This window comes from Anopheles stephensi, chromosome 2 (genome assembly GCF_013141755.1).
Source record: "Anopheles stephensi strain Indian chromosome 2, UCI_ANSTEP_V1.0, whole genome shotgun sequence".
In the NCBI taxonomy this organism is placed as follows: Eukaryota; Metazoa; Arthropoda; class Insecta; order Diptera; family Culicidae; genus Anopheles; species Anopheles stephensi.
The window spans coordinates 92,145,840-92,167,728 of record NC_050202.1 but is presented as its reverse complement, the minus strand read 5'-3'; the positions used below and the strand labels follow the sequence as shown (position 1 = coordinate 92,167,728).

Genomic DNA, 21,889 nt, shown 5'->3' with positions numbered 1-21,889 from the left:
GTCATTTTCCTCGAAAAAGTCGTAATTTTATATTTTAAGACCGATTTGCATTATTGTCACCGAATATGCCCATCACTACACGGTGGGCAACGGTTTATTGACAGATTGGAACACTTTGAGCAACTTCCACCTGTTATTTGTCCAAAAGCTGTTGCTCAGTTTTCCCCGATCTCGTATTCCGACCAAACAGTCAGCAAAGAAAGCAGTGGTGAAAATTTTATCCAATTTTTTAGTCATTGTCCTTTATTTGCTAGCCGCATATTATTCTCAAACAAGAATATATTTTGTTATTTTTGTTGTAATGCCGATGTCCCCGGTTCACGTCGTATAGTTGTGCCTTCGGCGAATTGACGTACCATCGCCAGGTTTGACGTTTTCTACGTGCGTGATTGAAACAAAAAGCGACGTCGAAGTCTATTTCTCAGTTTCCCGTTTTCGTTTTACGTTGTTACGCTAGACAGGAGGAAAACGCACAGAACACGCACGAGTGTGACGAGTAAAAGGAAAGTTTCGGTTTTTTTTGCACGGAAGACCAGCTCCGGAACAAATCGTAGGCTTAAGCTGAAGCCTACCCTCCGTGCCAGTTTTATTTGTGCCTGCCGCGTTGTTCCTCCACGATTAGCAAGTTTTCGTCATCGCAATCATCTCGTACGCGAATCGAAGCAAAGGAGCAGCAGCACCCACCGCTGCACCTCCGGACCCTCCGACCCTCTGAAAGCCGACCGCAAGAAACCTCTCCAAACGAGCCGCAAACTCAACTGTATGTGAATTGGTTCTAGACGACGTGTGAAAGTGTTGGATACGAAATCGTGCCCTGTCGCGCTGGTGTAAATTGTGCGTCTTGCGGGTTCTTAAAAGCGAGCAGGAAAAGAAAAAAAGAAATCCTCGCCGTATAGTTTTTCGTCCGCCGAACGGGGTGTTTCTTTTTTGTTTCTTTCACTGACAGCTCACAAAGCAAAAGTGTCGACGACCCAGCCAGCACCCCAGCTGCCACAGTAACACCGGTGTCCAAAAAAGCAAAAAGCTCCAACGAAGCAGAGATGGCGAAAACGTACGACTATCTGTTCAAACTTTTACTTATCGGCGATTCCGGCGTTGGCAAAACCTGCATACTGTTCCGCTTCTCGGAGGATGCCTTCAATACCACATTCATCAGTACAATCGGTGAGTAATAAACGGCCGATGGTGATGGCGACCTTGTGCGATGCGCCTTCGACACACCGTCGGTCGACACGGGCAGTCGAGATTTAATAATGCTTCTACACACTACACACATAAAGAAACTGGTCCTACTATGAGTAATACCATGACGACGGCGACAACCACGACGAGTAGTACTACGACCGCTACACCTGTCGTAATGACGAGGTGGTAAAGCCTCTTTTACTTCTGCATCCACCCCCTCCCAGTCTATCTGGATCCCGATCGACGATCTGTGAAGCAAGAGATGGAAAATGCCGCAAAAGAAGCCAATTTTGGTGGTTCCACAAAAATCTGTCTCATTCGACTCACTTCCCTCTATCACCATCTTCCCAACGAAGGGCGAGGCCTTTTCCGGCATATCGGGCTATGTTTGGTTCAGCTATGTTTCTTTTGTCAGCTGTACACGCGCGTTATGTGTGTGTGTGCATGTGTGCGTTGGTTGATAGATCGTTCATAAGTAGAATTCCGATGATACATGGCTGGGCCCCAAATCATCATAGACCCACACCAGTGTCCGATAAGCAGTTTTTTATTTTGTTTTGTTTTCATTTTTTTCATCGTTTCATGCTGCGTAACTTTTTGCACCACAACCACGCAAGAACGAGAACTAGTGGACTCGTTTTCGATAACTTTCCAACGGGTCGGTTAGAGCCTATAACAACAGCTTATCAAATATCGATTTCGTGTGATACGACGTCCACAAGTATCGGTCGCTCTAGCTGCTTGCGTTGAATAATTTCTGTTTTCGGGTTTGGTTGCAAGAAGGGTTATCAAAAAATGGCCAATTGTTACGCATAATTGATAAAAGGAAACAACCCTTGTGCAGCGACGCATCGGCATCCTAAAAACAATGAAATTTATTTCGTTCACCACCCGTACACACCTCAAAAGAGCGTTATTTATACAGCTCAAATAAAAGACTCGCAACTTCCCCGCTTGCCGCTTTCGTCTTAATCCATGCCTCTCATCCGTCATAGTCCATTGGTTAAGATACGTTTGGAAGACGTATCGCGAGTATGCGGCTGTGGTAGATCAGATACGGAAACGTGAAATATGGCAAATTGTACATGTGCTGTGCTAGTAGCAGCGGCAACAACAGTGGCGACTAGCAATGTTCCCGTTTTGCAACACACATTCAGGGATATGCGCGACTGAATTGGAAGCAATGCAAATAGAATGACAATAAGATAAAAATATCTTTGTATGATCATACTGCGCCACACAAGCAGCGTGTCTCCTTCATCTCTCACAGCACCTTCTCCTGTCGAGCCAACCAACGCTCTACCCTGAAGGGTTCCCATCTTGCCCAACCGAAGCATGGCAAAAACGATCGAAAGTTTGGCAACCGCTCTGCCGGACAAAGTGCAGCCTCGTCTCATCCATCCGTGTAGTGTGTAGTTAATCGAGTTAACACGTGAAGGCATTTCCATAGCGACCAAGTGTTGTTGTGTTTATACTACCCAGAATGAGAAAACGATTGCATCTCAAGCATTTCACGCATTTTGCTTACACGTTTTCTTTCCTTTCCAGGTATCGATTTCAAAATTAGGACTATCGATCTGGACGGGAAAAAGATAAAGTTGCAGATATGGTAAATGTTGCACAACGTTTGCCTTTTTGCGTCTGTTTACAAAAAGAAAAAATCTGCTCTTTATTACGTACGTTCAACAGGGACACAGCGGGACAGGAACGATTCCGCACAATCACGACGGCCTATTACCGGGGCGCGATGGGCATCATGCTGGTATACGACATCACACAGGAAAAATCGTTCGAAAACATCAAAAATTGGATCCGAAACATCGAGGAGAACGCGGCAGCCGACGTGGAAAAGATGCTGCTCGGCAACAAGTGTGAGCTTAATGAAAAAAGACAGGTACGGTAGCCCGTGGCGTCGTGGTGCATGGATGCAACCCAAAGGATAATGAAACAAACGGCTGTTTTTCGCTTTCCGCAGGTTACCCGAGTTAGAGGTGAACAGCTAGCAGTTGAATATGGAATTAAATTTATGGAAACTTCGGCCAAGGCGAGCATCAACGTGGACGATGCATTCTTCACACTTGCCCGCGACATTAAATGCAAAATGGAGAAGCGGATGGTGAGTGCTGCCTTGCTGATGCGGACAAGGCTTAACATGTTTGGTACATTAAACGTGTCATTTTTTTTTGTTGCCCTTTTGTAGGAAGCCAACAACCCACCGAAAGGTGGCCATCAGCTCAAGCCGCAGGTCGAACCACGGAAGGCACCCAGCTGGCTATCGAAGTGCAATCTGTTTTGACCTTGTAGTAGTCCTACTATTAATAATTATTATTTTTTTATATAACACACTAAATAATAATTATGATTATTATTATTTAAACTGTATGTAAACGGATAGGGAGTGTCGAGGGACGACGCGGACAACGCCACATTCATCACTGCACGCCACATTCAGGACCGCGAGGCAGCGAGGAGCGAGGAAAAGCGTAGAAAAGAAGTATAGCTGATGTGTCTCCACTTTTTGTTTGTCCGAGATTCACACACTCACGAAATTGTCCACGTCCCATCCCTCGGGGAGGAGGTGCGGCTAACGTTGCAAAATGATTTGTCATTAGAAGAGATTCCGTGGGATTCAATGTTTTCATGGGTAGTAATTTGCTTGGAATGCTAACCGTGTTTTTGCCGGTTGTTTTTGGTCTGCGATATTTTACGAGCGCTTTCTGCGCGAAAGCTATTGGCGAAATGCGCGTGTGTGTGTGTGTATTCGAAAACGCAGTAAGCACTGAGCCGCAACGAGCAAATGGAAGAAATTGCTTCGGAGCGAATGCTAGTAGATTTTTAAGTAACGATGGTTTCGGGAGAATGTGAATTCTAGAGCTCATAGTCGATTCTACGAACAGGGCTGTAGGTTTTTTTTCGTGCAGGAGATCGATACACAGAGAGAGAGAGAGCGAGCGAGGGAGAAAGTATGCTATAAAATGGTCACTCTAGAAAATAGAATTGTCAACCTTTAAACATAATATATGCGTGTATAATCTGTGTGTGCAGAAAAAAAAAGCGAAAAGCAGATATTGGTAGCAGTTCGAGGAGAGGAGGCTTTTCCCTTTTCCCTGTATCTCTTAGGTTCTCAGTTCGTATCTGCTCGGATTTGAGGAAAGAACAGGACATGGGAGCAGCCAAGGGTTGAAGCACTAAGTAACGACACATTTTTGGACTTGTTGTTCGACACAATAAACCATGCCATTGCAAACGAAAGCATTAGCGAAGCGCTAGAAAGGTACTCGAAACCACAAACTACCCATCATTCCATCGGCAACATAGTTGATATCGTTTTATCATGCTTTTTTGCTTAACTAAGAGGCCAGCTGACGACCAAGTCGTTGTAACGCGAGCAACACATTCTTCTCTTCCTACTGACGCATAGGCATAGACTTAAGTGAGCGGTACGGTACGATCCCGAAGGAAGCTAGGCAGATTTGAAACTATAGGAAACTCCTCTCGTTGTAGCATAACAGTTCCCTGCGGTGCCAGAATCCTGAACGTTGCCACCCCTTCTTGAGACGGCACGCTGCGGCAAAATGGGTGTAAAGGTGTGTTTGGTTTTTCTTTCTTTCTGTCGCGGATCCTTGCGAGACTCATATTTTCCCATACCAGAAACCGCTCAATCCCATCACTTTCCAACTCAACCAACACACATGCAGTCTTTTTTTGCGCATTAAACTTTACGTGATTGTGTGGGGAAACATCGGGGGCTGATGGATGTAGAGTTAAAAGGAAATAAAGAAACGAAACAAAATCAACTGGAGGAACATATAGGAAAGCGAGCTTTAAACTGTTCGGTAAGCTCATGGAACGAAACGAGACGGCATTGGACAAAAGGGTGGTTCATTATAAAAATACATTTCCAAAGCACGCCACAACTTAATCCTATAAAAATGCTAAAAAAACATATTATTTCCTACTGCTGCAGATTTTAAAACTGCCCTTAAACTACTAGTCGGACGGACGGACGGAAATGTGCTTCTTCGCTTCTAGCACCAGGCTACTTTCTTCTTCCCAAACCGTGGAGCGCTCAGTCCCTCGGAACCGTTCGTCGGCGTTTCATTGCGTCTTCCGGCGTAGGATCGATGTTCGTCCGTCAGCTTGAACCCGTCCTCACAGTGCTCGTCGAATGGGAAAATGCTGCTAAAAGTGCTGCTCCGCTGGGAGTTCTGTGTTGACGGGCGGCGCGGGCCCTGCTTCACGCTTCCATCTCGCACCTGAAGATCACGCAGCTGGCTATTGTTCGACGAGGTGACGAACTCGTCGCGCGATTTGTCCGACATCAGCTCCTTCAGCCTTTGGTTGGCCCCTTCGATAGCTTTAATGTGCTGCTCCCGCACCTCGATCAGTTCCCGCTGCCGTTGCGTACACTCGACCAGCTTCGTTTCAAAGTCCATCAGCCGATCCTCGAGCAGGCAGCGCAACTGTTGCTCCCGAATGATCGCCTCACTGTTCCACTTGTCTTCACACTTCGCCAGACTGTGCTTTGCTTCCGACTCGTACATATTCTCGATCGCCGTCTGCTGCTCAACCTCCAGGTCGTACTGGAGCTGGAACTTTCGCCGCAGATACTCGATTCCTTCGGCACTGTCGGAAGCGGCCGGATTGTCTATGCTAATCCGCTGCAACAGCTGTATGTCGTGCCGCAGATCATTGCGGACCGCTTCCGAACGTTCGCGGAGCAACATCTTTATGCGCCTCAGGTTATGCATCGCCACTACACGATCGCGCCGCAGATCGTTGTACACGCGCAGTTGCTCTAGCTCCGTTGCCATCTCGTCCTTTTTCGTTTTCAAGCGCACCTCGTACATCTTCAGGTCGTTCGCTTCCTGTTCGCGGGACTTTAGCTCCGCCATGTGCACTTCCTGCATGCTGCGAAGCTCCTTCAGCTCTTGCTCCCGCATCCGGTTCTTTTCCAGCAGAAGTTCCTCCCGCCGGCGAACTTCTTCGCACAGCTTCAGCTCACGCTCCTGCTGCTCGCGGCGCTCCTTTTCGTCCTGCAGCTGCAGTTCTACCTGCCGATCGATCCAGTTCAGCTTTGCCATCGCCTGGTGGCTCGTTTTGGAGTCCATGATGACCGCGTCCTTATCAAAGCCGAGGCGCCATTTGCTGTAGAGATTGGCCTCGAGATCGATGCGCTTTTTTACCTCCTCGGCGCTGTGCAGCCGCGACCGGATGCCTTCCAAGATTTCCGTCGAAACGGCTTTCGGTTTCGGTCGGGATACATCTAGAGATGGGAGATGGGAGATGGTGGAATATTACAAATACTTTACTAGGCTTGCGTCGCTCACTCACTTTCCATCTCCTTTTGCAACTGCTCATTTTCCTTCTTCAACAGCTCCTTCAGGCGGGTCCGCTTGGATTCGAGCGCTTCCTGCTTTTTCTTCTCATCCTCACGCTTCCGGAGCGCTTGTTCCGCTTCCCGGTAGTATTGCGGTGTGGTCCACGATTCGTAGCGACTCGTTATGCGTCCCCACTGGTCGTAGTACCGCTCGACGGCGGCCGATTTTTGGTACTTTATTTGTTCCGCTTCCCGGCGTTTCACCAAAGCCGCTTGTAACTTGGCGCTGCGCATGCTGTCGAGGGGATTTTCATCGGCACAAACCTCTGACGTTTGTTCTCACACTCGTTGGTTTGATAATCAGACAGAGAACAGACCCACCAAACAAGGTCCAATGGCTACTGCTTTACGCTACCGGCTAGAAGAGAATGCCAATAAAACAACAAAACTTTGTAGCATTTATATAATGTTATCAAAATTTAAATAAAGCACCGCCAAGTATAGCTTACTCCTGCAAAAACTCTCCACTACACTCACACACACACACATCTCCTCCAGGAGCTGTCGGCACCGGCGATGACAAAAAGTGTGTGAAGCAATGCATTTTTGATAAGAGACAAATCAATACATACTCCAGACCGCGCGCTCGGATAGCTGCTACATGATTCATTTATTTTTATTGTCGAATGTACTTTGCCGGCATCGTTTAAATTGCGTTTTGTTTGCTGTTATGATTATGCATATATTCGCGAGTAAACAACGGCCGCTTGTCGGACAGCGGCACAGGGCGCAGTTCCTCCCATCGGTGCTTGCCTAGCTCGTGTCCGTGGCTCGTCGCTCCGGAAAGGTTTACATGTCGCGTGAGAAGTTCCACCCCTAATTGGTCCGCCTTGTAATCGGTACATTCCCGGCTGTGGACGGACGACCACCGGCAGCAGGCAATAATTTGTCTACTAATGCGCACATGGTGGTGTAACTACAATCTTTCGTCCCTCCAACACTGAGCTGAGCGAGTAGGGAAATGAGCGGATGCATTTATCCTTTAAATTTCCTTCCATAAATAAATGGACAACGGCCCGCGCTCCTAATCACCACCCATGAATCATGGGAGGAATTTTCCGATCCTCGTTGGTCATCGCAGATTATCCTTCTGCACGACACTCGACCTATCTCCGACGGCGGCGGCGGCGATCGTATCTCTCTTCACCACGGTGATTCCCCGCGAAATAAAGCCCACGGTGGGAAAACGTCGCCCCAGTGGCGTGAAACTGTCCGGTCCCATCTCTCTCTCCCCGCTGCTCGCTTCCATTCAACCGCACGGGGATCTTCATGCGATCACTTAACGCGCGCGCTCTCTCTCTCTCTCTCTCTCTCTGTTGTCGTTTGTTCTCACGCCACATTCGCTCTTGGCTTCACGCAAACGGTTGCTGTTGGCTCTGCATTGGCAACGCACCTTAACCACGCGCGCGCGGATGTATTTAACGCCAGCCGGCCGCTTTCGGCCACAACAGTATCAATTCAACCTGCGCCCGTGAGCCACCGGCGATAAGTGTCGTGTTTGGGAACGGAATCGAACTGAGTACGTAGTTTGCTGTCTTATCAAAGCTCAAGCGCGGGATCGCACATGACCTAGACATTCGATCAAGTGGCACTTGGTTTGGTACCTTTGTTGAAGTTCTACTCGTCTGCCGATACCTGCAAACGTAATGATGGCAACAATGATAATTGGCAAAAAGTGAATAGAAAAAACGGGCCTTCTTCCAGCACGTTGTCCTGGCCCTGGCGTTGTGTGACAGTGATTTATTCGTTCGACGCATCAAGCGCAATAGATACTGGGCAGCAGTTTAGAAAAAAAAACCTATTGTTTGCTGGTTGAAATGACCGGTTTGGAGGTTACCGATTGATGAACTGTAGACGGTGCAAAAGGTACCGTAAAACATAACGTAAACACAGGTTAATACACGTGATCGTAGTATAGTGGCGGAACTGTCCCAACAACTTACTGCCGAAAATATGGAACTAGTGAAAGACTTTTATTCGTGTCTCGTGGCCATAACAGCGTTCACCGTACTGTACGTTGCCGTAGACAGCAAAGCATGTGGTGAGTTTGCTTTTCCCCACTTTTATTTATAAAACTCTTCCCCTTGACACTAAGTACAAAAAACAAGAAACAACAGTCGAACAGAACGATTTGAAACAGTGTTTGCCAAGTGGGCAGGTAAAGTGCCTAGAGCCTTAATCAACCATCGGTCATCATCGGTCGGCCGGAGTTTGACATTCAGCGGGCTACATCGGCTTAAAAAATCCCCTGCATTGAAGAGCTGGATTTTGATGCGGATTCCAATCCATTACATCACCACAGATTGCACTCTTTTAATTTTCTTTGGTAGCTTGGACCGGATAGTGCGACAAATTCTGTTCTGACCATTGACGATTCACGAGCGATGACGTATGATCATTGAATGAATTCCTTATCATTTAAAAAAAAAAGCCATTAACGTGGGCAAAAAGCAGCCCATCAAAACAGCTGACCAACCACTGATTAGCATCGGCAGGGCTGAATGTGTTTACCTCCAACGGGCAGTTGATTGCAAACAAGCAGACCTCCACCACTAGACTAGGGTTTAATCGTGATCGTGACACCGATGGCTGCAGCTTCCGTTTTTGCCGCTTCGTGCCGCTCACGAAGCTGGAAATTTTCCCCTTCGATCGCAATCCGTCCCCACTATTAACGAGTGCATTGTTTTCGCAGACCCGGTGCCCTATGTCACACGCGACTTCTGGAACGCGCTGCCACCCAAGCTGGTGGAACATTTTGCCGGACCAATACCGTACGTCATCATACACCATTCGTACATGCCGGCGGCGTGCTACAACGGCCTGCAGTGCATTGCAGCGATGCAACAGATGCAGAAAATGCATCAAGAAGTTCGGCAGTGGAATGACATTGGATACAGTTTTGCGGTCGGTGGTGACGGCCGTATCTACCAAGGGCGAGGATTCAACGTCGTTGGTGCCCACGCTCCACGGTACAACAACCGGAGCGTTGGGATCTGCCTGATCGGCGATTGGGTTGGTAAGTTCATGTCCTGGAATGTGCGTGAAGCTGTGTCTAACAGTCCCCCCGTCCCTTACCAGCGGATTTACCACCGAAGAATATGCTCGCAGCAGCAAAAAATCTCATCGAGTACGGCGTCCGGAATGGACTCATAGCGCAGAACTACACCCTGCTCGGACATCGACAAGTGCGCACAACCGAGTGTCCTGGCGATCGACTGTTTGAGGAGATTAAGACATGGCCCCATTTCAACCCGATGACGGATATCGTGGACCAGAACAGTGTATGAGCACGAGCCACACGCCTGGATCGAAACGAAGTATTTCTTTTTGTAAACCGATAATAGCTATTTAACGTACGGTTAGTTCCACTACCTCGTCGTGCATCCAACACAATCCATCATGTTCCTAGTGTGTATGTTGTTGTCTTTTTGTAAGAAAATAAAAAAAGAAAATCATCTTTAATTAGCACGTGTCTGTTTGTGTGGCACACCGCATGAGCGCGCCCTTGCATGACGATAATCTTAAGAATCAAGGGCGATGTGGAGCGCCCCTTAGTCCCGTATCACGTAATTTATGTGTTGCCACTACTCGTAACATCTTGCTCTTGGCCTCATTATTGGCGCCACCGGAATCGAACCTCTGCCGAAGCTTACTGCGTACAAAGACACAAAATCAGCTGAGCCGGTGATGGCGCCTTTGTGCGACAGGTCTGTCGATTCCCTAAAACCGAGGAAAAACAACAACCACCCAATGGCGCTCGTGTCTGCCACTGGCGGTAAACAAAGCAAACCTTAAGTATTTCAAAAACGGCTCGTGTGGCGTGTGTGACGTGGTTGGTTCCCCGAGAGAAGAACGTACGTTGGACGAAAATTTCCAAACCCAGCGGGCGAGTGAGAGCGTCACAACCAGCGTCGCCGATCGCCGAGGAAGCGAACGGACATGATTTCTCATTTTTTACCTCGTTTTTCTCAATCTCAATCCGCCGATGGAGGAAAAGTGCCCGAAAGCCGTAAGAATTTTAATTTTAGCTTTGCGCGTGCATTTCTTCTGCACACAGCGCGAACCCACAGACGGTAGGCGCGTGGCGTACGGTGGTGTGGCGTATGTGTGTGTGTGTGTGTGTGTGTGTGTACGGAATGAGTGAGATGGGTGGGAAAATTCGGAAAAACCACCTTATGACCACCACGTTGAGAACACACGATCGGGCATTTCGGTTCGGCCGTAATCTCTCTGCATTTTCGCGACGTGCTGCGGGTGCCGCCCGTGATCGTGATGATCGTGCGTGAGCGTTCAGTCGCCAAAGATCGCCCACCGTACGCGGCACTACCCGGAGCACTGGGTGCATTTTCCGTTCCGTGCAACAGAAAAAAGGCGAAAAACAGTTGCAAAAGAGCCAGTGTGTGCGTGTGAGAGAGCAGAAGCCACAACGACGCAATACTTAGAGGACATACTTCTAAGTAGACTGTAAGGGGTTAATGATCACACCGTGGCTGACGGTTGGAAATTTTTCCAATTCCAAGCCTTAACGCAAGGTTGCTCTGGTGCGACGTTAAGCATGTGAACTTTGCTGCACACCGATTCCAAAACGATCGCCGCACAACTACAAGGTGCAGCAAAAGGCACGAACGATCGTGTACAGATGAGGCGCGTATTGCAAAAATCCCGTGTCGTAACACTGCCAAATGACAAAAACGAGCGCATCTCAGTCGAGCACGGGACGGGCAGGAATTTCAATTTCACCTGATCTGGCACGCGCGCGTGTGTGTGTGTGAGTGTCGGTGTGTGTACGGGATCCTTCGTGCGAGTGTGTTGGTGAATGTGAGGAAAATTGCACGCTTGCGATCGCTTGATGAGCCAATATATCTGCATCGATACAAAAGGAAGACCAACGACCGTGCAACTGTGCCAATGTGTGTGTGTGTGGGTGTGAGAGTGCGCGTATGTGTGCAGGGATGTGAGAAATTGTTTTGCGAGCAAGGAAAAACGGAAGGGAAAAGTGTGACCGCAAACAGTGGTGCGCAACAAGTACAGTGAAGCGGGAAGCGCAACAGACGGCGATGCGTATCCGTCTTTGCGGGTGGAATTCGACGTGTGCTGACCCACTTTGCAACGAGTGAAATTTTCGACATTTCTTTCAAAAGGGAGATTCCTTTTTTTGCGCGACATCACACGCACGCTCATGATTGCGCACCCACTGTTTGAGGAAGTCGCAGCTTTCATTTCATAGTTTGTAGCGTTACCACAGTCTACGGACAATTTGTGAAAATCTCCAATAGACATCATGCCACATACGCACACACACACACACACACACACACACTCACAGGATTCATTAGGTCAGAGCCAAATCTACGAACACACCGCACACACACACACACACACACAGAAACAGGCTCCAATACTATGATCGTCTGCCATTCCAAGTGACGTCATTCGGGAAATTTATTGCAAAACCAGTGCGGAGGCTACGCTCCTGTACGACTTGCGATCTGATTGGGGGTTTACTCTCCAACCTCCACGATCGGAAGAAAGTCCGATTCCTTGTTCTCCATTAAAATTATTTAATCCTTGGCTGTGTGTCTCTCTTAAAACGCCGTAGGGTCTCGGCTTTATTACTAAGGCCGAACGGTGTTATAGCTCGGCCTTCAACAGGCGAACGGACACGGACAACCCTCAAACGTGCCGTTCTAGCTCGGTTGGCTCAGTGGCCTCCAATAAAACTGTCGTCTTGACCTTTTTGTTTAACATCTTCATCCAACAACGGTACCAGTTCGGGGCCGATCGCTGGGTGGTTTTTGAGTTTACACTTCTAAATTAAACTACGTACACACACACACGGCGTTTCGCTCGATCCAGTCGATCGTGTCACGCCGCACACACGCACACTTGTCCGCTGCCTTCGTCTTCCCACGGGTTCACGGATTGTTGACAAAACCGGTGAAAGACCATACGCCTCCATCTGTAAAGCACGTGCAGGCAGGGGGCTGTGTGTGTGCGTGTGTATGTGTGAATGTATCTGTTTCCTGGCATATATTCTTCAACGAATCACTGTTTGAAGAGAAGTTATTCTTAGACAAACTTTAAAAAATAAACCTCCACCTCATGTTACGCATTATTACACGTCCACACCAACTCAATTTACGCCACTTTGTCTAGCAAGAAGCATACGACAACACCCAAAAACCGCGTAAAAAATAGTTAATCACTCGTATACTATATTCATCGCCCAATTAAGATACGCCAGATACATCTCCAAGGGTGCAGATTCGCATCAATAAACATCCAATGTCATGGACGGTGCGGATTACGATGCTTACCTGATAACCTTAGCTGCGTTAAAATGCGAAGTACTTGTTTTATTTTGAATAATTGATGCAACGCGAAAAGGAGTGGCTATTGTCCGTAGTTGGCTAATAAGATCATCCTACGCAATATCGTCGTTCCTTTGTTGAGATGATCACTGGCGTTAGGTTTGCTTTGGAAGGGTTCTAGCGGAGCAAATCAGTTCAGTGGCAGCGTTTTATACGAATCACACGTTTCGAGTGGATTAGAATTTGGGCTACTGGTTTGTTCAAATTATTCATTCGATTCGATTATTCAAGGTAACAGTTATAGAGATAAAGGAAAAAGAAAAACCATCGATCGTTTTGATAGTTTGTGGATGTTTGTGCACTTTGCGCATTCATTAAAGTGTTTACGTGCAATAAGTTTTAGTTTCAGAAAATTAAAAACAAACAGCAAAACAGCCGCATTTGGAGAAATATTGACTGTGGCCAACTTAAACCATTGTCTTCAAAGTGTTCACCTTTAATCACCTACAGTAAATAAGGCAAAACCCGAGAGTCTTCTTCATGGTGACACACTGCACGATCACACTTCTCGATAAGAACCAAATCATTGCGAATTTTTCCCCAACCCATCTCCTCCGCAAAAACGCGCCAACAGACGGTATTTTATTTTTAGGCAAAATGTTGTACACCTTTATTTATACCAACATTTCGTCTCCGCCACCACACACTGGCGGTTGGCCACCACCCACAAACGACGTCCCCGTAAAATAGATGTGTGACAAACGATGCTGCAGACGTCATCAGAACGACGACCAGCGACACCGGATGATGAGAGAAAATTTTAATTGCAAATCCCTCCCTCAAGCGGGCCACTTCTTGTGGGATGATGTTTTTTTGATTTGTAGTTATTTTTTCCCTCTACTACATTGTGGCAGCATTCGAAAAGCGTTTCTGCTCGTGTATGATAACGCACACCCAAAAACTGAACCACGCAAAGTCTACGAAGCAAGATCATTAAACGGTTATTATGTTATGCTTCAATGCCATTTGCCATCGAACGATGAATCACGCCTATTTTTGCCGCATGCACACACTCGTGGTAGTTGTCTTTAAATTAATGTGATTATTTTTAAATATGAAGAATCAACATAAAGCCTGTGTCCGGTGAAAAATAGCACGCTACCTAAACAGTGACGCCTCAAACGATCGGTCGTGAATCAGAACGTTTAGTGAACAATAGTTTCTGTACAGTGCAAAACAGACCTCGGCAAGCGTTGACTCAATTTCACGTGACCATCACCGACTCGGCGTTCCCGGTTCGGCGTTCCCTTAGCGCATAATGCCGGTCAACAGTCGTCCACCCTGGCTAAAGGATCGTCTGGAGACGGTGAACAAAAGTGTGCCTCCGGCATGGACTCGCAAGGCTAGTGTCACACCTGCCACAGACACAAAGGAATCCTCACCGTCGAACAAATCGAATGCAAGCGAAGCTGCGCCAACTGCCAGCACCAAGCCAACAGCACCGGCGTCCACCACCGGTGTAAAGAAGACTGTCGTTAGCACTCCCGTCAAAGAAAATGGTGAAACGGGTGCGAAAGCAACCACGACGGCCAAGCTACAGTCAAAGGAAATTAAAGTTCCGGTTGTCGTTGCGCAGAAAAAGCCAGCCAATCCGCTCCTGACCAAACCCGAACCGACGGTGGGACTTAAAAACACGACGCCCGTCATGACGGTCCATCGGGAGGTGGCTAAACCGAAGCCAAAACCCGCTGCCAAGCCACCAACCCCCGAACCGTCCGACGATGAGGAGGAGGAAGAGGAAGAAGAAGAGGAAGAGGAGGAAGAGGAGGAGGAGGAGGAGGAGGGCAGCACCGAGTACGAAACGGAAACCGAATCCGAGGAGGAGCCACCCGCGAAACCGGTGTTGAAAAAGCCCGAACCAGTAAAGCGGCAAGAGGCTGACACCTCATCGAAGCTGCCCGCTGTGCAACTGCGCAAAGTTACGCCAACGAAAAGCCCCGAAAAGTCCGACACCGACAGCAAATCGTCCTCGAAGTCGATGTCGGAGAAGTCATCTTCGCCGGAACCGAAACCATTCATTAGGCCACCGCTTAAGAAGGTGGTACGGCCGCCACAGGATACGCCACCGAAGGAACGTTCCGTTTCGCCCGAACCGGCCAAGAACTTCCGCGTGCAGCTGCGAAAGGTACCGTCCAATCTGAAAGCGCCCCGAGTGAAGGAAAAGCTGCCGGAGGTACAGCTGAAGAAGGTGGAGAAACCGTTGCTGGAGGACATACCGAAGAAGGAGGAAGCCTACCCGCATAAGCCTTCGATGCTGAAATCGGAAAGCAGTAAAAGAAGTAAGTAGTGAGGAGGATGATGGGGAAGTGGGGTGGTAGCTTGAAATGGCAACGTGCGACCTTGGTCTAAAAACCTAAAAACGCGAACATGAAGAGGTGTAGTTAAGGTTGACCCACTGTTGACACTTCGCTTATCGTAAAGCAGCACAAGCTACAGGTTGCAGAGCATAATGGATGAGTCACTAAGCAAAGTCCCAGTGGGTTACCCTAGGCCATCCTAAACCTGCGTTGCTGACGAACAGCAAGCTTTATTGAAGGTTAATTTAGCCCTCGTTTTTCTCCATCTGCCCCGCTAGTTCCTCCACCACCACCAATGCCAAAGTCGATTATACCTCCACCGCCTCCGCCGCCGCCAAGCTTGAAGCCACCACCGGACTTCGAGAAGAAAGAAATATCCGACAAGCAGAAGGAAGTGCTCGATAAGCTGAAGTAGGTATTCCAGCGATCGTGCGTTACACCAAGAGCATCACACAAAACCACTCCCATACATTGCATATCTCGCTGTTAAACCATTACATGTAACGTACCATTCCAGTAGATGTTTGCCCCGCTATGTAGCACTCCACTCCACTGTGTCAGCACACACGCGCGCGCATACTAAAACTTACCCGTCACTAACCAAAATTGTGTGTGCGTTCTCGTGTCATCGTCATCGTCACCTCGACTAACAACGACTAATCAAACTGTTACCTTTCTATGAATCTTCCATTCTTGCAGACGTCGTCCACGTCGACGTCCGGACTGGTCGGACATGATGAAGGAGGTTGAGAAGGGCAGGAAACTGAAACACGTTGAGTGTAATGACAGGTACAAGCGGCTGCGCCCTAGCCAACGATCGACGATCTTCTTTTTGCGATTTTTGTTAGCCCAACTCCCGCCCCGTTGGATCCACGATCCACTGTTCTGTGTTGCTCGTCGCTGTTACGTTGCGTTGCTTTCTATGTGATAAGTGTGACCGACAACTCCTTCCCCCTAGATAGATCCTCTTTCGCTTCCTTCCGTCAAGCGAGCCCGATAGTTTACTTTGTTTCCATTTCTCGCCAACAGATCGCATCCGATCATAAACTCCAAATCGATCACTAAGGTAAAGGATCAGTTCATCTTTGAGACGGAGAAGGCTACGGCACACAATCAGCTGCTGAAGCAAATTCAGGGCGGTGTGCAGCTTAAGCCGACCAAATGTAACGATCGCAGCAAACCGATCCTGGAAGGTTTGCGCAAGTTCCGGCGTCAGATGACGCTCGAGGAGCAGTTGGCCAAGTCGGAATCGCGCGCTAACTTGGAAGCACCGCCGGCCGAAGAGGAAGAGCTAGACGAGCTGGACGATATCGACAAGGTACGGGATGATCTGCAAAGCACCAAGCAGATGCTTGCCCACGAGCTTCGTAACAACGAGGCACTGGAGCGGGAAAACAAGCGGCTACAGGCGCGGGTACAGAACCTCGAAGCTGAGCTTTCCCGCGAACGGTGGAATCCGCTGAGTGGAGAGGAACGAACCACCGTCACTGGACCACAGTCCGATCTAATACAGTCCCTCAAGGATGAAGCGCTGGAAGCGCAGAAACAATCGAAACAGCTGGAAGATAAATACCAAACGGTGGCCAAGGAGCTCGATACGGCATACAAGCAGGTGGACGAGCAGAAGCGAAAGATTGCCGAGCTTGAAAGGAAACTCCAGGTAATGGGTTATGGGATCGTTACAGGGAAGCAGCTTCCAACCTCACACACACCACAGAAAGATCACCGAAGATCAGTGGCCGATTTTCGGTGACCAGAGCGGAAAAAAACTTAACTTTTGGTTTGCGAAACAAATGTCACTAACTTTTGAAATTCGATTGGACACAGCTAACAGAACAAGCTCCCTTGAAATGGCTATGGCTTGACTCGATGCTAATCTAAAGTTCTATGTTGCTATCATTTTAATCGCAGTGCTTAACGGACGATGACTACTACTTGAACGAGCATCAGGTAATGTAACCTTTGTCAGTGTTGTAGAAAGGTGTAAGAGACCTCATAGGAAAAGATCGGTTTTGCCTCTCCTAAAGCGGCTTCACGTATTACTAACTATCTCCAGCTGCTTGTCATTGTATGGCTGATGTGCAGTGGAGCGATTAGTCGGTAGATTAGTGGCAGCATTGTGTTTGCGCAAGAAAAATAACTTTTTGCACTCACTACTTGCTTAGGGCATTACGGACGATCGCAAAGCCACGGAGTCGGCCCAGAAAGAAAGCTCGCCCGAGCTGCAACCCGAGGAAGAGGAAGAGGAGGAGGAAGAGGAGGACGAGGAAAAGAAGGCCGAAAAGATGGCCAAACGGTTGAACCGGGAGGTTAACATGCTGCAGGCTCGGCTAACGAGACTGAAGGAAAAGCAGGAGGAGAAGCACGCCGAACGTCAGGCCCTGAAATACGCCATGAAAACCAACCAGTATGCCCTCAAGTAAGTATCTCCTGGCAGTTCCTTATCTCCATATCTCCGCATCCTGGATAAATTCAATTTAACAATACTTTACCAACAGAGCTGAGAGGAAAAAGTATAAAAAGCTCCAGAAGGAGGTGGAAAAGATGGCCGCCATGATGAAGCTGGACGATGATGACGATGACACCGCGGAGGCCAAGGAACCACCGCCAGAGGAACCGGAAGACGAGCAGGAGGAAGAAGAGGAGGAGGAGGAGAGTGAATCGGAAGAATCGGAATCGGAAAGTGAAAATGAGAGTGAAAATGAGGCAGAAGTAAGTGGGCAACTGACACTGCTTGGTTTGCGACTCGCTTCTGACCTTCACCCTTGTCCCCGTTTTCTCCCGCCCTTAGGATGCTCCGGATGACAAAAAGAAAGTCAATCTGGAACCCAGAGTCAAACGGCACGAGGCACGCCTGGCCTCGCTAAAGAAGGGTAACTATTTGCTGCAGGCCAACGTCGACCGTATTAAGGACGAGATCAGCAAGGTGCGTGAGGAGTGTTGTACACTGCAAACGGATCTGGACAACGTCATAGCGGACTTGGGCTGATACTGCTCCGTAGCAGTATCTGTAGATTATCTTTACCGACATAGTAAAATGGGATGGACCGAGGAAGCTCCCAAGAGCTGCAGGCGCTGTAAGTTGTGTGTGTGTGTGTGCGAATGTGGAATTGTTCCCTAGGCGTACAATGCAAGCAACTCGGGAGAAAACGGAACAATGTATATTTGCAGGACGTTCTTTTCCACCGCCGTTCCAGCACCTTGTGGCAGTACTTTATACTCATATGAACAAACAAACTAAATGCAAAAAAGCTATCGCTTCAGAAAACATTGTCCGCATCAATGCAGCAAGCACGCAGCAGCAGACAGAGCAGCAACGGCAGAGTGGCACGTAATTACAAGTATTTTTGTACATCGTTACTTTTGTATACACGTATAATAAACTTACCTTTATGTACGAGAGCTAGTTCATTCTATGGATTGACTAAATACGGCTAAACGGAAAACATTTTTTGAACTAAATTAAGCTAAAACCGCTCCGTTGTTTGTTGTGATGTGAAGGTTTTTTTTCTCTCTATCTTGTTGTCGGCTGATTTGTTTTGGCACGGTAAACAAACTGCTCCAGCTGTCAAATCGAAAAGCCGAAGTGGAGCCGAAGTTTGATTCCTTTTCGAACTTCAAAGCATTCGAAGATCCTGTGAGGGCTTTTTAAATTTCCTGCAATTACAAAACCATTCACAGTTGGTGTTTTATTATTGTAAATGCTAATCCATTTAAGCGCTTTTTTGTAATCCCTTCTACTCTTGGATACAAGAGTAATATTCAGTCTGTTTTAAACAGACTCGTCGGCCCGAAACGGTTTGTTGTAGTTCTAAAACGTCAAACGCCGTGCGCATGTAGTGGTGTGAAAAAGGATTATGAACGTACCGTACGCTGCGCGCACTGTAATCGATTCCGGAATCCTTAAATGCTTTCATACAAAAAACAGCAGGATTTCGCCTACGAGCCTTTGCCAGCTTATCGTTCGTCCGAGTAGCGAGTGGAAAACTTGGTTAATAATAAATACTTCGTGAAAATGTGCTGCGTGAGTGTGACCCCCCGTGCCCAGACAGTGCGTTCCGAATAGAGGATATGGATTAATGGTGCGACAAATTCCTCCACTGCTCGGTTCCGTCCTGTGCCAGCACCGTCGTGGCAGAAGAATATGCGACCGAAAGGAAGGTTTGTTTATAGTGCCGCTTTTTGCACTTTTTTTGTTGTTGCTTTCGTTCACACCCACTAATGAAAAGTTTGGAAACGGAAAAAACTGTCTTTTTGCAGTGCCGCGCCGAGGAAGGTTTTAGCTAATCGCAAGTAGAAGTGTTAGATCGCTTAGAACGACGGAGGAGGGTTGGGCGGAATCGCACATCGACACGGCCCCAACTGTATATTTGCCACAAAATGCCCGAACATCTCGAACTGCAACAGCTGGTGGATGGGGTGCTGCAGGGCACCACACGCCATCCGTCCCTGTCGTGGCTGCAATGCTCCTGTCCGTACCTGGGAATCATCCTTGCCACGGTTTCTTCGTTTTTCTTTTCCCTATGCTCCGTCATCGTGAAAGGGCTTGTTGATGTTAATCCTATCGAGCTGGCTACGTTCAGGTTCGTAGCTGGGGCAATAATCCTTAGCGCTTACGCTTGAATATGTATATTTAAACTCCTTTCTTTTCCTTCGTTTGTAGATTTATCGGAGTGCTGCTGCCATCGATACCGATTGCAATATATCGCGAAGAAACGTTTTTCCCCGAAGGAAAGCGCATCATACTGGTGCTCCGATGCTTCGTGGGCACTACGGGACTGATGCTTAGCTTTTATGCATTCCGCCATATGCCACTGGCGGATGCGTCGGTGATTATCTTTTCCACGCCAGTGTTTGTGGCCATTTTTGCGCGGCTTTTCCTTCGCGAGGCTTGCGGCATGTTCAACGTGATCACGATTGTCCTCACGCTGATCGGTGTGGTGCTTATCACCAAACCGCCCTTCCTGTTTGGCGACCATCAGGTGTCGCTGGTGGACGAGCAGATTATGGAAAACAGCTACGACATCTGGGGCCCGGTGGCTGCCTTGTCGTCCACGCTGTTCGGTGCGAACGCGTACGTGCTGCTGCGTGCCCTGAAAGGGCTACACTTTTCCGTCATCATGTCCAACTTTGGCGCCTTTGCCTTGCTTTACACGCTTATAGTGTGCTACTACATCGGTGCACTGTGCTGGCCACTGTGCGGGACGGATCGGTTTCTCGTCATAGCACTAGCCCTGTTCAGCTTCGGTGGCCAGATACTGCTGACGCTCGCACTGCAGTACGAACAGGCGGGTCCGGTAGCGATTGCCCGTTCGGCCGACATCGTGTTTGCCTTCATCTGGCAAATTATGTTTTTCAAGGAAACGCCCAGCCTTTACTCGGTGCTGGGTGCACTGCTGGTGGTCAGCTCGGTGGTCCTATCGGGACTGCGCAAATGGGCCCTAGCATTGCCGAGAGACTCGGAGACGAGGAAAAAATTGCATTTCCTCTATCTGGAATAGAGGACGTACGGTCTCGCTCACGTCACGACGTAGGACTGTGTTCATCGGGAAGCTCCATTTCGGATCACAAGAAATGGCACGGCTAAACCAGAACAGAGTTATCCTTACCATCCGTTTTCATCCAATTTTAAGCCACGTCACAAACAATCTCTCTTAACCAAAACCAAAATCAACAACAGCAACACAAACTACAAACTCGCATCGCATTTTATCACCGGTGTTCCCCGGATGTTTCCGGTGCACCAGGAACGTTTGAAAAACCAACAAAATGATAAACCGTAAGACTTTATGACGACCAAAATCAGAGTGTAGGTGGATAAGAAGTATTTTTAACGATACATACACCATATTATTCAACTACGGAATTGCTTTCCAGCGTATTGTTTTATCAAACAAGCAATGGAACTAAACGCTACTACCTAAAACAAACCCCCCAAAGTTACGCGCACCCTCGACCTTTCCAAAACTACACACTCCTCACATTGCGTTTGCGTGGTCGTCGGTAGGACACAGAAGAAGCCACCTAGAAGGGACACCTACTGCAGCCGGGCGATGCAACCCGCTTTGGGGATCAGTTTTCTAAAGGGCGAGGGTGCTTTCGTCTGTTCGTGGTGCAGCAAGAGGAGCACTGTTACGATTCTAGTCAAAAACGTTTTCCGTCACGTTCAAAGGACATCAGCAAACAGTCACGAGATAATTAGGAAAAAAAAACCTTAAATACGCTTGTCACCAAATAAGAAAAATGGGAAGAAACGGGTTTCTGTCCGTGTTTCTTGTAATATGAAATATTAAATAGTCTAATAAAAACTGCATTGTGATTAAAGGAGGGGTCGTCTCACACATTCATAGCCGCCAAATCCGAGCGATTTTCGTTGAATAGTTCACACTATTCACACTTCGTCTAGCACTCTCACACGTGTTGCTGCCCCTAAGTTAAGTCGGTTCAACGAGCGCGAAAGAACAGAAGGAGAAGCGTGTATCATCTTCTAAGAAGCTAAAAGTGCACGCATTAAGTAAAAGACGGACTAAGCATTATTATATTACAACCAAATAACAACAACCAAATCTCAAAAACAAAGCCGATTGTTGTATTCTATTACCTTAAAAATAAATCCTTAAACTGACCCGCTGAGCTCTTCTTAATAACACGGACCA

General features: G+C 48.0%; 5 protein-coding genes across 12 annotated transcripts; 4 read left to right on the top strand and 1 right to left on the bottom strand.

Annotated features, from left to right (window-relative positions):
* The first annotated feature begins 391 nt into the window (after positions 1-391).
* LOC118507955 (ras-related protein Rab-8A) lies at positions 392-4,995 on the top strand. The gene is made up of 5 exons (XM_036047281.1): positions 392-1,164; positions 2,734-2,794; positions 2,875-3,079; positions 3,161-3,301; positions 3,386-4,995. Exons 1-5 carry the CDS (start codon positions 1,041-1,043, stop codon positions 3,479-3,481), a joined length of 627 nt encoding a protein of 208 aa, XP_035903174.1. The 5' UTR covers positions 392-1,040; the 3' UTR covers positions 3,482-4,995.
* A 68-nt stretch (positions 4,996-5,063) lies between these two features.
* Positions 5,064-18,796, bottom strand: LOC118507947 (trichohyalin). Its single transcript, XM_036047272.1, has 3 exons — positions 18,622-18,796; positions 6,520-6,923; positions 5,064-6,451 (listed from the first exon to the last, which is right to left on the bottom strand). Exons 2-3 carry the CDS (start codon positions 6,797-6,799, stop codon positions 5,214-5,216), a joined length of 1,518 nt encoding a protein of 505 aa, XP_035903165.1. The 5' UTR covers positions 6,800-6,923; positions 18,622-18,796; the 3' UTR covers positions 5,064-5,213.
* LOC118507956 (peptidoglycan-recognition protein LB) lies at positions 7,995-10,027 on the top strand. Its single transcript, XM_036047282.1, has 3 exons — positions 7,995-8,606; positions 9,258-9,581; positions 9,644-10,027. The coding sequence occupies exons 1-3, from the start codon at positions 8,519-8,521 to the stop codon at positions 9,850-9,852; spliced, it is 621 nt and encodes a 206-aa protein (XP_035903175.1). The 5' UTR covers positions 7,995-8,518; the 3' UTR covers positions 9,853-10,027.
* On the top strand, positions 10,756-18,639 carry LOC118507942 (trichohyalin). 8 transcript variants are annotated; one of them, XR_004905727.1, is made up of 10 exons: positions 10,760-13,167; positions 13,997-15,215; positions 15,512-15,644; positions 15,933-16,022; positions 16,263-16,893; positions 17,145-17,183; positions 17,399-17,652; positions 17,732-17,945; positions 18,025-18,310; positions 18,405-18,635. XR_004905727.1 is itself a non-coding variant. In XM_036047263.1 (9 exons), exons 2-9 carry the CDS (start codon positions 14,195-14,197, stop codon positions 18,220-18,222), a joined length of 2,580 nt encoding a protein of 859 aa, XP_035903156.1. In that variant the 5' UTR covers positions 10,760-10,965; positions 13,997-14,194; the 3' UTR covers positions 18,223-18,639. The 8 variants fall into 8 exon arrangements, 7 of the variants coding, with proteins under 7 accessions (XP_035903158.1, XP_035903159.1, XP_035903156.1 ...); XM_036047263.1 differs by having other exon boundaries at positions 10,760-10,965; positions 18,025-18,639; XM_036047264.1 differs by having other exon boundaries at positions 10,760-10,971; positions 18,025-18,639.
* On the top strand, positions 18,783-21,858 carry LOC118507952 (solute carrier family 35 member G1). The gene is made up of 3 exons (XM_036047278.1): positions 18,783-19,394; positions 19,494-19,816; positions 19,897-21,858. The coding sequence occupies exons 2-3, from the start codon at positions 19,614-19,616 to the stop codon at positions 20,732-20,734; spliced, it is 1,041 nt and encodes a 346-aa protein (XP_035903171.1). The 5' UTR covers positions 18,783-19,394; positions 19,494-19,613; the 3' UTR covers positions 20,735-21,858.
* Positions 21,859-21,889: the final 31 nt, after the last annotated feature.